The sequence below is a fragment of the Heterocephalus glaber genome, unplaced genomic scaffold (genome assembly GCF_053883595.1).
Source record: "Heterocephalus glaber isolate CG9 unplaced genomic scaffold, H.glaber_assembly_v1.0 deba00001555, whole genome shotgun sequence".
NCBI classification, from domain to species: Eukaryota; Metazoa; Chordata; class Mammalia; order Rodentia; family Bathyergidae; genus Heterocephalus; species Heterocephalus glaber.
The window spans coordinates 5,281,574-5,295,565 of NW_028258346.1; the positions used below are offsets into that span (position 1 = coordinate 5,281,574).

At 38.1% G+C, this 13,992-nt stretch overlaps 1 protein-coding gene across 2 annotated transcripts in view; it reads right to left on the bottom strand.

The window, feature by feature from the left end:
- Positions 1 to 13,992, bottom strand: part of Nipal2 (NIPA like domain containing 2) — an 88,620-nt gene that overhangs the window by 5,811 nt on the left and 68,817 nt on the right. For both annotated transcript variants that reach the window (XM_021262681.2, XM_004850154.4), the window contains 3 exons: positions 12,932 to 13,028; positions 5,227 to 5,362; positions 3,242 to 3,330 (listed from right to left, as the gene is read on the bottom strand). In XM_021262681.2, the coding sequence (XP_021118340.1) occupies positions 3,242 to 3,330; positions 5,227 to 5,362; positions 12,932 to 13,028 (322 nt within the window). The remainder of the gene's footprint in view (positions 1 to 3,241; positions 3,331 to 5,226; positions 5,363 to 12,931; positions 13,029 to 13,992) is intronic.

Below are 13,992 nucleotides of genomic sequence, written 5' to 3' on the forward strand. Positions count from 1 at the left end.
ACGGTCTCTCTTTGTCATCCTGTGGGCTGCAGGCCTGGCCATTTGCCCATGCGGGCACTGGATGAACACTGACCACTGGGGTGTTGCCCCAGTTCCCCTTCCGTCTGCCAATCCCTCCCACCTCCTCCTTCCAGTCTTTCCTTCCTGGCATTGGAAACGAATGTGCATGGTCTCCTCTGAGGAGCTGCTTCTCTCCCTGTTGATCTCCATGATTTCTTCTTGTTTTAAAGATCCAAGGGCTTTGTAGAGTTTTAATGAATAAGATATCTTTAAATTATGAACCACCCGAATTAATTTCTTGTGTATGTGGTGTTAGCCTTTCTAGCCAGTCAACAAATATATCTTGAGTGTTTTCTCTGCACCATGAGGGAGACTGTGTGGTGACCAGGCTAGAGTCCTGTTCTCAGTTTCAACCTTACCTCCTCACTTACACAATGAACTTCTTACGTGAAGGAGCCACATCCCAGTCTCATAAATATTTATCAAATGAGCGAACATTTCAGAAGCATTTTCCATCTTATTACTTACTTCTTTGTAATCCTTTTAATGTTTTCATGTTATTCTAAGAGGATGCACCATATTATTAATTTCTCCAAGAGCATTTTAAGTTGCTTCTAAAAGTAGCAATGAGCTTCTTTGTACATGTTTTTTTCCAATGTATTAGGATTTTCCTCTCATTAGAATGGGTTTCTAGAAGTGAAATTTCTTGTTCGAAGAGTAGAAACTTTTTTTTACTTTAAAAATTATAGTAAAATACACATAATGTAAAAGCTACCATCTTACATTTTGAGTGTACAGTTCAGTAGGGATAAGCATGTTCACATTGCTGCATAACCAATTTCCATAACTTTTTCATCGTGAAAAACTGAACCCATTAAGCAACTCCCATCTCCTCCCTCCCCTGCTGTCCTTGGCAATCACCATTCTACTTCCTGTTTTAATGAATTAGATTATTTTAGATACTTCAAATAAGTGACTTTTTTTGTGACTTATTTCACACAGAATACTGTTCTCAAGGGTCATCCATCTTGTAGCTTGTGTCCCAACTTCCTTCTGGTTTTTTTTTTTTTGGTACCGGGGATCAAACTCGGGTCCTTGCGCTTTCGAGACAGGTGGTGGAACCACTGAGCTAAATCCCTGGCCCTTCAACTTTTAGTATTTTAAAGGAACTGTCATACTGCTTTCCATATCAGCTGCACCATCTTATAGTCTACCAATGGTTCATGAGAGTTCTAATCACTCCACATCCTCTCTCATATTTGTTTACTTGTTATTTTTTTGTGTGTGGGCTGGTTTTGTTGTTGTTTTTGCACTAGGGATTGAACCCAGTGCCTTCCCACTGAGATACATTCCTACCCCTTTAAAAAATATTTTTATTTTGAGACAGGGTCTCACTAAGTTGTTAAAATGGCCCATACTGTTTTCGAACTTGCAAGCCTCCTGTCTCAGCCTCCCAGAGTGCTCAGATTACAGGCATGTACCACCATGCATTTTCTATATATAATAGTAGTTATCCTAATGAGTCTGATTGTGGCTTTGATTTGCATTTCCTTGATGACTAGTAATGTTGAACATCTTTTCATATGCTGTTAGCCACTCTATATTTTCTTTGCAGAAACATCTATAGTGTTTAAGTCCTTTTCCTATTTTTTGATCAGGTTATTTATATTTTTGTTATTGACATGTAGAATCAAAGAGTAGAATAATTTAATAACTTTGATAAAAGTGACGGAGCTCAGTTCTAGGAGGGTGGTACCACATGCCCAGGCCCACAAGGATGCCTATGACAGTGTAGCCTTGTCTACTTCAGCTCTTGCAATAAAAAGAACAAATGAAAACTATTAACTTAGTAAGCAAAATAATGGCATCCCATTTTAATTTTAAGCTATACTTTTGATGGTGGCGGAGAAGTTAGTCAAGAAGTTTTATTTCCATTCCATATGTAAAATCAGATGAACTGTTATCATTCTCAGAAATTCCAGCTTCTCTGACTCATCAATTCCTCTGTGGGCTGGGAAGTGAGACCCTGCCATATTGGCCTCCTAGAACACCTTACTTCAGGGAACGGTATTCTTTATACACCTTGCTGCACATTAATATTAATTATTAGCCTGTATGTTGTGCCCATAACTCTTTTTGGTCTTCCTTTCATTTTCCAATAATTCTAGGACACACCAATGTGCAATCTTTCTTCACTTCATCAGAAAGCATTAAATGCTAAAAAATTAGATGTCTTGGGATGCAATCTTTTTCTTTAAATATAAGGCCTAATTTTGAGAAACTAAATGTATTAATTACTTTAAAAAACTGTCCACTGGCAGTCACATTATTTGATAGAAAATAAAATAGATGTAGCGATTAGGAAACAAGTAATCCCTAATGAACTCCAAAATACATGACCTTTACATTGAGAAGTGAACTTCTGAGCAGAGAAGGTAGTAAGTACACCAAATGAATGAGGCCGTATCAGTAACAAATATAGAATGACCTACTTGAATCTACTGTACTTTGGTTTGGACCAAGCTTTAAATTTACAGTCTGTAATAATAAAAAAATGTCCATTAAAATATGAGGACTGCAACAGTAGAGAAACAGAGGCCAGAGAGTGAAGGCTGTAGTTTCCATCCTCATCTGTTGACCTTCCTTGGGATGCTGCACTGGGTTTGGGGCCCATTCTGATCAAGCTGTTGAGGGCATGAGGGGAGAGTTCATGGACTTGGGGGTGTTTGGCCCAGAGACAAGACTCCAGAGGACCTTTCAGTTGCTTTGACTATCAGAAGGGCTGGCAAGGAGGAAGACTCCAGAGAGTGTAACAAAGTTGACTGTTTTGAATTCACAAGGAAACTAACTTCAGCTCCAAAATAAACACTTTTTTTTTTGTACGGGAATGGAACCTAGGGCTTCATGCATGCCAAGCAAGTGCTCTGCCACTGAGCTGCAGCCCAGCCCTAAGGAAACACTTTCTGACAGTTAGAACTCTCTGAACAATGACAGGATCCAAAACAGGATGAGCTGTCTCAGGAGGCAGGGAGCAACAGGGAGCATACACACAAAGTAGAATGGCCCATCCAAGAGGATGTCTTGGAGGAAATGCAGTCAGGGAGTGGAGGCCCGGGGGGAAATGGGCTTCACAGCTCCTTATAGTCTAAAGATTCCCTGATTCTCTTATTCACTCTGAGACAGACTTTATTTATGCTCGTGGTGGGGTGGATTCACCTACACAGGGAAAGCCAGCACTTACCAGCGATAATGGCACTGGTTGTGAAGAAAATATGGTTCACCGGCACCACTGCTGTCGTATTGTAGAGCTTTGTGGCTTGATTCAGGAACCTAGAGCAGAAGGTACTTTTTGAAGCTCAGGCTTAGAGATGCTGAGGAATAAGTTAACAATGGCTTCAAGAAATGCATGTTCTTTAGTTATAACTACAAAGGGAAAGGAAGTGCAGCGAGAGGGCATTTCCAATCAGCAGTCATAGCTTATATGCATCTGATGTATGAGATCAGATGTCAGGTTTTATGGTCTGTTTAAACCAACAACAGTAACAATGAAAAGCAATTAATCATATTCCGAGGCCACAGAAGTTTGAGTTGGAAGCGATTCAAGCTGCTGGACCAGTATCACACTGGGGCTGATTCATTAGGATAGGCCCTAGAATCTGTTAAATATCATATCTGGGGAATAGTAGAGCTATCCATTGACATGCCATGTGCCAAGAAAGAAGATGGAGAAGTAAAGGAATGTTTAATGTTTCAAAAACAATGCTTGGTGCTCCAGCTGCAGAGCACATGTGGGAGCTCAGCTTCCCGCTCTGGCCACCAGCAGGAATTTGGGTTCCCACACTGTGCTGTGCTACCCTGTTAGGGCCTGGACTGGTTTCCAAAGCACTGAATTGTTTGGGTATCACCTGGGTGCTTTAACAAGGCATAAATGGTTAGGTCTCAATCTAGCACAACCAAATGACCAAAAGAAAAAAAACCTTTGTGGTTATAGTCCAGTCTGTGTGCGTGTGCATACATACATGTATGTAGGGATACATGAATGCAGATCCACACATATGTTCGCATGTTACATGTTCAGACAAACTTCCTCAGGTAATTTTATCAGGCAAGCAGGGCCGAAAGCCACAGTTTTATGATGTGACAGGTGCAGGGACTGAAACATGGGTGAACGGACACAGTTCACCTTCAGTTGTGTGAGTTTTTTATATTCTTGAAGCATAGTACAAGGATAATCACACTAAGTCCCAAAAGATACTGTAGCAATATGGATTCATTCGGAAGAAAGAGAGAAGAAAAAAGTAGCAAGATCCAAGTATTATAAACACACTCAATCCTTTTGAAGCATGCTAAACAAAACAGTGGCAAAACACTGGTTTCTCTAGTAACCCTCCACAGGCCTTGCCTACATCTGGCCCAGAACAATTAGACTTTACTTCTGCTACCTACAGAAGGAACCACTCACATTCTGAGTATAAGCTTTGATTACCTACCTGCCACGGTGGGTAGGGTGGTGGGGGGAAGGGGTGCTTTTGCAGAGTGCTTTGAAGTGGATGGCAAACTCTCTGGCCAGCTCAATAGGATGTAGCAAGCAAAGGCATAGTCACAATGTGAAATGGAGGGGAAGTGATTAGAGCAGATGGATGTGGGGGAGAGAGGACAGAAATTAAAAATATTCCACGTCACCAGTATTAGGACCCAAGAGAAACATAAAACAATCATTCTGCAATCCCAGGGGTGCAAAGAAAATTCTGGCTAAAGATGCAAAGTTCTGGGGAAAGGATTTTCCTCCGGGCCAAATGTCTGATTTTGTCCATCTCTGGGCAATTAATGAGCATGAGCTAAGAATTGAAGGTGAAAGGTTCATGTATTTCCTATATTTAGAATGAAATTCTGGATGTGGACCTGCCCTTTTGATTTATTGCAAATGACAACCTGTGTACGATGGATATTAATTATAAGCAGAAGAGCATCAGGAAAGCATCAAAGCGCACTTAGCTGGATTATGGCTGCACTTTAGAATGCACAGGACATGAAGGCGATGCTTAGCAAAAACCTATTATTGGATGCGAAGGACAAGGCAAGGCATGTCGGCTGTGGCTAAACTGTAGGCTGTTCACCCTTAGCAACTGAAGCTTATTTTAATTATCATCTGAAGCCAATTAAGATTAATGCTCAGAGAAGCACAGGAATGCTGAAAGATTAGTGAGGAGGTAGAAGCTAACTTACTTGACTTGGAAAACACAAGATGCTATCATGATGATAAACATGACATAGAAGATGGGATAAGTTAGTTGCATTTTATCCATCACAGAAAAAGTGATCATGCCTGAGACAGCTTTTACTGATATAACAGTCAGTGAGGCTGGAAAAGAAAACAAAAACATAAATAAAGCACATATTTGAGACAGGACTACAGACTCAGAACTTAGGGTTACATGGTGTCCCGATTATGCTTGAAGAAGGAAAACTTGTGAGCGGTGTAGGGGAGGGTGTGACGTGAACCCAGCAGTAGCTCTGTTGCTCAAGCTATGCTGGACTTCCCATGTGTTTCAATCAGCTGAAGGCCTGCTGGAGGCCTGGGTGGTTTTTTTTCTTTTTTTCTTTAATCTTTGGAGCAAGACACTTACTTTCCAGCCCTGGCTGTTGAAAGGATACTGTGGAGACTGAGAATACCGGTGCATGGGAAAGGCAAAAACAGCAAAGGGAGGGATAAGAAAAGTCAGGCTGTCCACATGACATTTATGGGAAAACATTAAACTGAAAAATTTAAAGCCAAATAGGTGAGAAGACTGGAAGCTGGAAAGCAACTTATTCTTTGAGTCTGCTAAGCATTGTTCTAACTCTATGTGTGAGCCTTCCATTAGATGCCCAGAAGTTTTATTAGAAATGCTTTTCGACAGACAACAAGGGGCAGCTGGACCAGGGCTGAGTACTGATTTCTAGGAGTGGACCCTAAACCTAAGATTTACATTAGCGATATCTATTTATTTTCTGCATCAAAGAGGGAGGGGCTCATCCTTATGAAAACATATTTTTCATGGGTTTTGAATAACGAGTTCAGAAAAATGGGCTTGATAAAGTTACAGCACTGTGAAAGCATTGAGTATTTTCTTCTTGGGTTTCTGTGGGAAGAACATGGTACTTTTGTTCTGTCTCAGGCCCTTTGAAGTTACTATTGCAAACAATCCCACAGTTTGGCTGAAACCCACAGAAAGTTCAGAAATTATTTTTACATGAAATCAAAAGCACAGCGAAGGAGAAATATTCCCTTTGTTGCTGTTAATCTATTTTGTCATAATGTATCTGAGTATTTTCCTTTTAGCTTTCGAGAAGGTATTATTTCTATATACATATAAAATGTGTTTCACATAGCAGGTGAAGGCCAACCAGAAAGTGCCTCCTATAATTTCCTTTACCCAAACCTGAAAATATACTCTACCTTGAAGGGTACTAGGGTACAATTTCACATTAAGCATTTTTTTCAGTTAAAAGTCATAATTAATAAAGGAGACAAGGTGATAAATTCAAAAAACAGACCCCCATTCTGACCTCACAACCAGGCTTCTCTCCAGCTTAGAGTGTCTTTTGACCTGATCTTTTCATGTATTTCAGATGTCTGGCTGACTGACTATGACAATAGTTGTAGCTCAGCTCATCTAGGAATTTTAAATCTCTGTAGAGATCTATGTGTCACTTGATGGTTTGGGTTTGTAGGCCAGCTCTTCAAGGACCTTCAGTTCATCCCCAAACACTGCCTGAGACTGGAGCACGGCGTGGTTAGTCTTGTGGTCTGACCGGCCAAATCTCGGGAAGAGATGATTAATGGAAGAGGAGCTGGACACACTTCTTTTAGCCTCAGAGCCTCTGGACTGCAAGAGACTCTAAAGGTCATCGAACTTAACCACCATCTGATCTTAAATTTGACTTAAACACAAAACAAAAACAAAACAGAATTTTTTTAGTAAATTGCTAAACTATCAATTTCGATAGCTAATTATTATATTTTCAAAGCATAAACAATCACCAACTGATTAATCACTATTATAGCTACAAGTTATTTCTAAAGCATTTTTAAATCTTTTTTTGGGGGGGTGGCTGATGATGATAGATGGACATACAAAATTGTAATGTCATATCATTCTAATGTACTTAAATATGCATAGAAAAAAGGCTAGAAGAAAGTTTATTAAGATACTGTACTGTCACTTGTTTTCTATAGCACTACAAATAAGAATAAACTCTAAAGTCATTTAAATAAATCTATAAAATTGAATATTCATAAAAAATAGTGCAGAAAATCTTGGAGTGAAAAATTAAAATCACTCGTAATCTCAGCACTCACCCTCAAATAATTCTTAACATTTGGGTGCATTATTATTTCTCCATTTGTAAGTATGAGTGTACCACAACATGTGAATCATATGGAATACACTACTTAGGAGCCTATTTTCCATTACTATTTTTCTATGCCATGAAGTAGTCTTCCCAAGCTTGACTTTTATTGACTGTAAAGAATGCCTTTGTATGGGTGGATGTAATTTATTTTGACAATTCTCTATTTTGGGATGTTTAGCTTGAATCCATTTTCTATTAAATATGAGGCAGCAGTGAGTATTCTTGAATATAAATCTGTCTATCATTCTGCCTGTTTCCTTTGGAAAATCACATGAAGGGGAATTACTGTGTTGACAGCCACTGTGAAGGCTTCTGAAACATCCTGGCAAGATGCCTCCCAGAGAATGCCAGTCCCACTGTCATATTGCGCTACGGTGCTCTGCGACATGGATTTTTATAGTTTTCTTTATTTCCTTCTCTATTTTCCTAATTAACAACAACAAACATATTCCTTTCATTGTTACAACACCACCATGTGCCTACTCTGTGTTTAAAACTCAGCCCTCTCAGTTGATTTTTACTTAGCTCTTCATCCTGTTCCAAGGACTTCTAGATGGGTAGATCCTAGATCAATGTCTACTATTTAAAGCCATCAGTATTTACTTTCTTAATTCTGCTTTGACAAGCAGCCTGTGTAAGGCCAGAGAACTTTGTGCTTCCCCAGCCTCCTGACCTGTAGGAAGGACTGGGCTATGAGACTTGGGACACTTTCCGGAAGGAGGCTTCATGACTGTTAGGAACTGTATATAACACACTGTGCAACTGAACTCCAGAAAAAAACCCAACAAAATCCCACACCATATTTCACTGGAGAGTTCGTCAACATTTTAAGATTGCTAGGACAATAAATCTCAAATATTCTTATCACAAAAAATTAAGTATTCAAGAGGATGGTTATGTTAATTAGCTTGATTTAAATATTTCACATAGTATTCATAAATCATAGCATCATTTTGTGCATCATAAATTTATACAATTATAAATTATCAATTTATATATAAAATATATGTATGTGTGTGTGTGTAAAAGAAAGAGGACAGGCACGGGCAAAGGGAGCCACTCACTGGAAGCCAGATTTCCTTCCTCCTGATTGCTCTCACTTTCTATTTATTTTTTCATCTACCGGGGATTGAACTGTGGATGTTGTGCTTGCAAGGTAGGCGGCGGAACCACTGAGCTAAATCCCCAGCTCGGTCTACTTTACATCCACCACACAATATTATAGAAGCAGTAAAGAAAACACTCTGCCTATCACTTTCACTCCCTCTCGTTCATTTCCAGCTTTTGCCTGACGTGCTTTCAATCGCAATAAAACGCAGGCACAACGCTGTGTGCTATTTTTCCCACTTTATGTAACGCTGTATTTTTTGAAGCTGCTACATTGTAAAATACTCAAACAGCAAATAGAGCACAATGAAGAGGGGGCATCTTCTCTCTTATCTTACTGTGATGGGAACACTTCTGATATTTTAATGTCAAGTTCTTTATCAGGGATGGATATTCAAGTCTAACATGACTTTTCAACATCTATTGAGATAACTGCATGATATGCTGTTTTCCATCTTCGTTGAGGTATCATTGAAAAATAAAATTGTATAAATTTAAGGTGTACAACATGATTATATATATATTTATATAAATTATTACCATAATCAGGTTGGTAAACACATCCATCACATAGCATTTTTGTGTTTGTATGTGGTGAGAACACTTATTTTTAAAAAATTAATTAATTTTATGGGTACATTTTAGATATACATAATGATCGCATTCATCATAGTGAATTTGTACCTGTACATGATATATCCTGAGTAAAAGAAGATCAAGAACATTTAATATCTACTCTCAGCAAAAGCTGAATATACGCGACATTGGTGTTAGCTGTAGTCAGCATGTTGTATGTTAGATCCTCAGAACTATTCATCTTATGACTGAAAGTTTATTCCGCTTGGCCAACAACTCAACATTTCCCCTGTGTTTTGTTAACATGACACATGATATAAGGATTTCCTAGGAGTCATCCTTTGGGAAGCAGGAGGATCATGAGTTTGAAGCCTGCCTGGGCTACATACTGAGACCCTACCTCAAAAAGAAAAAAAAAAAAGAATCAACCTTTTATTGCCATAATGAACTAACTAGTTAATTAATTCAGGTGTTTACTGTGTGCTCATTGTATGTACTCAGTTCTAGGTAATTATACGTAGTGTGAATAAAAGACGACATGGTCTGTACCTTCATGGGACTAATCTGGGAGGGAGGCCAGGTCAGAAGAGTGTAGTAAACAGAAGTAGAATGTGAGTACAGATGGTTGTTAAGTTCACAAAGAAAAAGAACAAGTTTCATAAGACCAATTGACCATGAACATGGATTGCTCTGGATTCTCTTTGCTAATATTTCATTTAGGATTTTTTGGACCTGGCAGTGAATTAGTTCATAGCTTTCTATATTTGTGCTATCTTTTTCAGATTCGAGAGCAATATTATCTGATCATGTTTTAAAAAGATGTGAAAGTTTTCAAGATTTGAAGACATTGTTTTGAAACTGTGAAGTTCTTTTTTTTAGGATGTGGCTTTTCTAACAACTTTATTTCTTCCATAGTTATTTTCATTTAAAAAGTAAGTAAGCTGGGTGTGGTAGTGCACACCTGTAACCCCAGCACTTGGGAAGCTGAGGCAGGAGCGTCGCTTTGAGTTCCAGGCCAGCCTGGGCTGCATAGTGAGTTCAAGGTCAGCCTGAGCCTGTCTCAAAAAACAAAAATGAAACAAAACAAAACAAAAATAACAAAAAAGTAAGTAGTTTATTTAGGTTTTATATAAATTAAAAAGTAATTTATTTAAGTTTTATTAAAATATATATCCTTTCATCCATTTATCTCATTTTGGAGTATTTGTGACTTGTTTTTCTGATGGAGGATATATATCATTAGTTGCCTTTTAAGAACTGATTCACGGGATTATTTATGAATTTGTTGCTGTTCTGTTTTCTATTTCATAAATTTTTGCCTTTCTCTTTATCAATTGTTCCTTTCTGCTTTCCTTAGATTTATTTCTGTATTTTTTCTGACTTCATGAGCTGAATGCTTTAACTTAAATTTAAAGCAACTAATTTCCTCCCAAGACAGCATTAGTGAATAACTATAGGTTTTAATATTGTTTTAACAATAATTTCAAAAATATGTGCTCCAATGAAGTCTTGGGTTTTCCTTTACCCAGCTGCAGTCTGAGAATTGTTAACATTTCCAGGTGGTAGGGTTTTGCTGGTTTCTATTTTTGTTATTATTTTCTGTTCTTATTTCACTGTGACCTGAGAATGTGGTCTGTACTATTTCAACTTCCTGAAATTTACTGAGGATCTCTTTTAGTGACCAATTATATAATCAACGTTTGTAAATGATACATAGGCACTGAAAAGAAAGTGCATTCTCTGTTTTCAGGATTTAGGGTTCAACAGAGGTACCAGTTCAACATTAAATATTCAGAGCCTAACAGATAAACACTATGCTTTTGAAATGACTTGAAAGTCACATTTATTTTGATGGTGGTTTGATTTTATTTATTTATTTTTTATTTTATTATTATTTTTTGGTACCGGGGATCGAACTCTGGACCTTACGCTTGCGAGGCAGGCACTGGAACCACTGAGCTAAATCCCCAGCCCTGATTTTTTTTAAAAAAGCAAAATCTGGGCTGGGGATTTAGCTCAGTGGTTTCGCCGCCTGCTGCACAAGCGCAAGGACCCGAGTTCGATCCCCGGTACCAAAAAAAATAAAAATTAAAAAGCAAAATCACTGAATTTGTACAACAGTAAAATAAATAAACATTCAGATCTTTAATTTTAAACATATTTTTATTTCTACTTATCTTGTAAGAGCTTAGAGAAGTCTCCTACTTAATATTAATATTTCTATTAATATAGTTTTACAATTTTCTGAAGATTATCTGTAGCATACTGCATGTAAGGTTCTGTATTGAACTTTTTTTGTTTTAAATCAGTACAACCCTTCTGTCACATTTCATGTTTTCTGTCACGATTTTAACTTAGATAGTAATATCGTGATCCAATTCCTGCTTTCTTCTACTTTCACATTATCTGACTTACCTTGTTTCAGGTAAAATTGGTGTATGTAGCTGAAACATTTCGAGATCAGCAGAGCGCATCGGGAAGGACGCTGGTCCTGCAGCCCCTGTGTTAATACTTAGTGGCTCCTCATGGCTGGGCCAGGGGTTGAAAGCCAGAAGGAGCACCCAGAGGCCTGGGTGGGGGCTGTTTGAATAGCTTAAAGCTGTACCTATGTAAACGGGCTGTGTCCAATTTCAGGATCTTTTTCAAAATCAACTGGAGAGTTTCTCTGATGTTCAGTTTGAGAACCTTTTATATTAGGTAAACTTATTTCATTTACATTTATGCTCATAACTGACATGTATGATCTTAATTCTGGTAGTTAACTTACATTCCTATTTAAAGTTTCCTTTATTTTCAATATTTTCCTATATATACATTTTTCTTCTTTTTTGTTGTTTGCTTTTGTTCTCCTTTTCTGGTAACTTGGAAAAAAAAACAAAATAAAGTTTCCTTTCTGTTTGTTATATTGATTAATGCTACATCTGAATACAGGGTAGAGTAACACATTGTTTCTAAAAGTAACTATCTCAAACACAAACCCTCCAAGGGGCCGAGAATGTAGTGAAAGTGCAAGGTCCTGAGTTCTATCCCTGCTACTGGGAAAACAAACAAACAAACCACACATCAACCTTCCAATATAAAGGAGACAGAGGTACGAAAATCCCAGCCTCTTATTAGCATGGGGCTTGCAGCCTCCCCCAGTGGTGTCAGTACAACCTACAAAGTCATAGCAAAGAATACCTGATGGATGGGATGAGTTATTGACAAAGAAGAGGTAGAGGAAGAATTATAAAAAAAATTTCTGAAAAAGGAATTTCCCAAATGTTCTGTGAAATCTCTGTGTTGGTAGATGAAACCGAGGGAGTGAGGGGAGGGGTGGAGAGAGAGAGAGAGAGGGAGAGAGAGAGAGAGAGAGAGGGAGAGACATTAAAATATAGCAAATTATTGAAATGTCAGACTTCCAGCCTTGCAAGGGACTTCTTTAAAAAAGTGAGCGAGCTGGTAAATAATGAGTAAAAGAAATATGCTATTTGTCTCATATTAGCCATATTTTAAATTGTCCTAGGAAAATATAAACAGGATAGATCTCAGTAATTCCTCACCGAAAATAATTAATTAGGTTCATTAGTTTGTTTCTTTTAATATTTTTCAGTCATTTGTTAAAAAGTTCCCAAATTTTCAGGAAGTAAAACTGCCAAGAAAATCCTTAAATATATATTTAAAAGAATTAAAAATATATCAATTGATTCATCCAAAGCATAATTTATCTAATTTAGACTCAGTTTCTTTCTAAAGTTCAGAGCTGAAAAACAGAAACAGTAATAAAGGAATACAATATAAAAGTTCTTTCCTTCAAAGCTCATTTATGATTTAGCATGGTGTTATTAGACAATAACGCAAAATATGTCCTTACCTAGAAGTGCCACCAGAGTCAGCAGAATCACAATGTGCTTCATTCCTTTTCTTTTATGGAAGTAGAGGAGAATGCAGAAAATTAATATTTCTAAAATCTAGAGAAAGAAAAGATGAAAAAAGAGTTATGCTACACAAAGTCTTCAAAATGCCACACTTTCTGACTTTGCAACAGTTCTCAGTAGAGTTGAGGGTGACTGAGGTTCCTAGGGATGATTATAAACATAGGAGAACAATATACGGGGCCTCAGCCGTGGGCACCCAGAGCTTTCACACCGCCTGTCCACTCTGCTACCCAAATCTAACTGTCCCGCGCTGGCCCCCTGCACCTCCAGTCTCGTTTACCTGGACTCATCCATGGGTGTGTTTAATAGCCGCTGCACATAACATGGACACCCTAATCCCCTAGTCTGGAGCTGGGACTTGCTGGGGCCTCTGCCCTCAGTATCTGTCCTGTTCCCCAAGCCAAAGCTTCCTGTCTTTCCTTTCCCCTCTGCCATCCTCCCTGGACTATGCAGTAACAATAATCTGATTTGACTCTGATTTTACAACAGTCCAGCCCTTCAGCAACAGAAGAATCATTTAAAAATACAACTGGGAGAATGAAATATGTAATCCATAAGGAAGACTAGATATGCTATGTAGTTCATGTATTTACAGTAGTAATATGAGAAATACTCATATGCCTTCTGCCCAACCTAAGCAAGAACCTAGATACCTTAGAAGTCTTTTGGGTGCCCCTCCTTGGCTGTATAGCTCAGGAACCACTGTGCTGAATTTCATACGTGCCATTCACTTTTACAAATAGTTTATTAGAGTCTACATATTCCCAAACAACTTGTTTATTTTTGCATATGCGTGGTCTTCCTTTATCTAAATGGAATTGTTTCACTTGTTTGCTTTTTCCACTCTGCATTACATTTACGAAATCCATCCAGGATGATACAGGTAGTAAAAATATAAATCAGATCCAGTTATTCCTTTGGTTAAAATTCCTTTGATTTTCTGCCCCATTTAAATTAAAATCCAATTAGCTTCTGGATAACAAGGCCCAGTCACCTT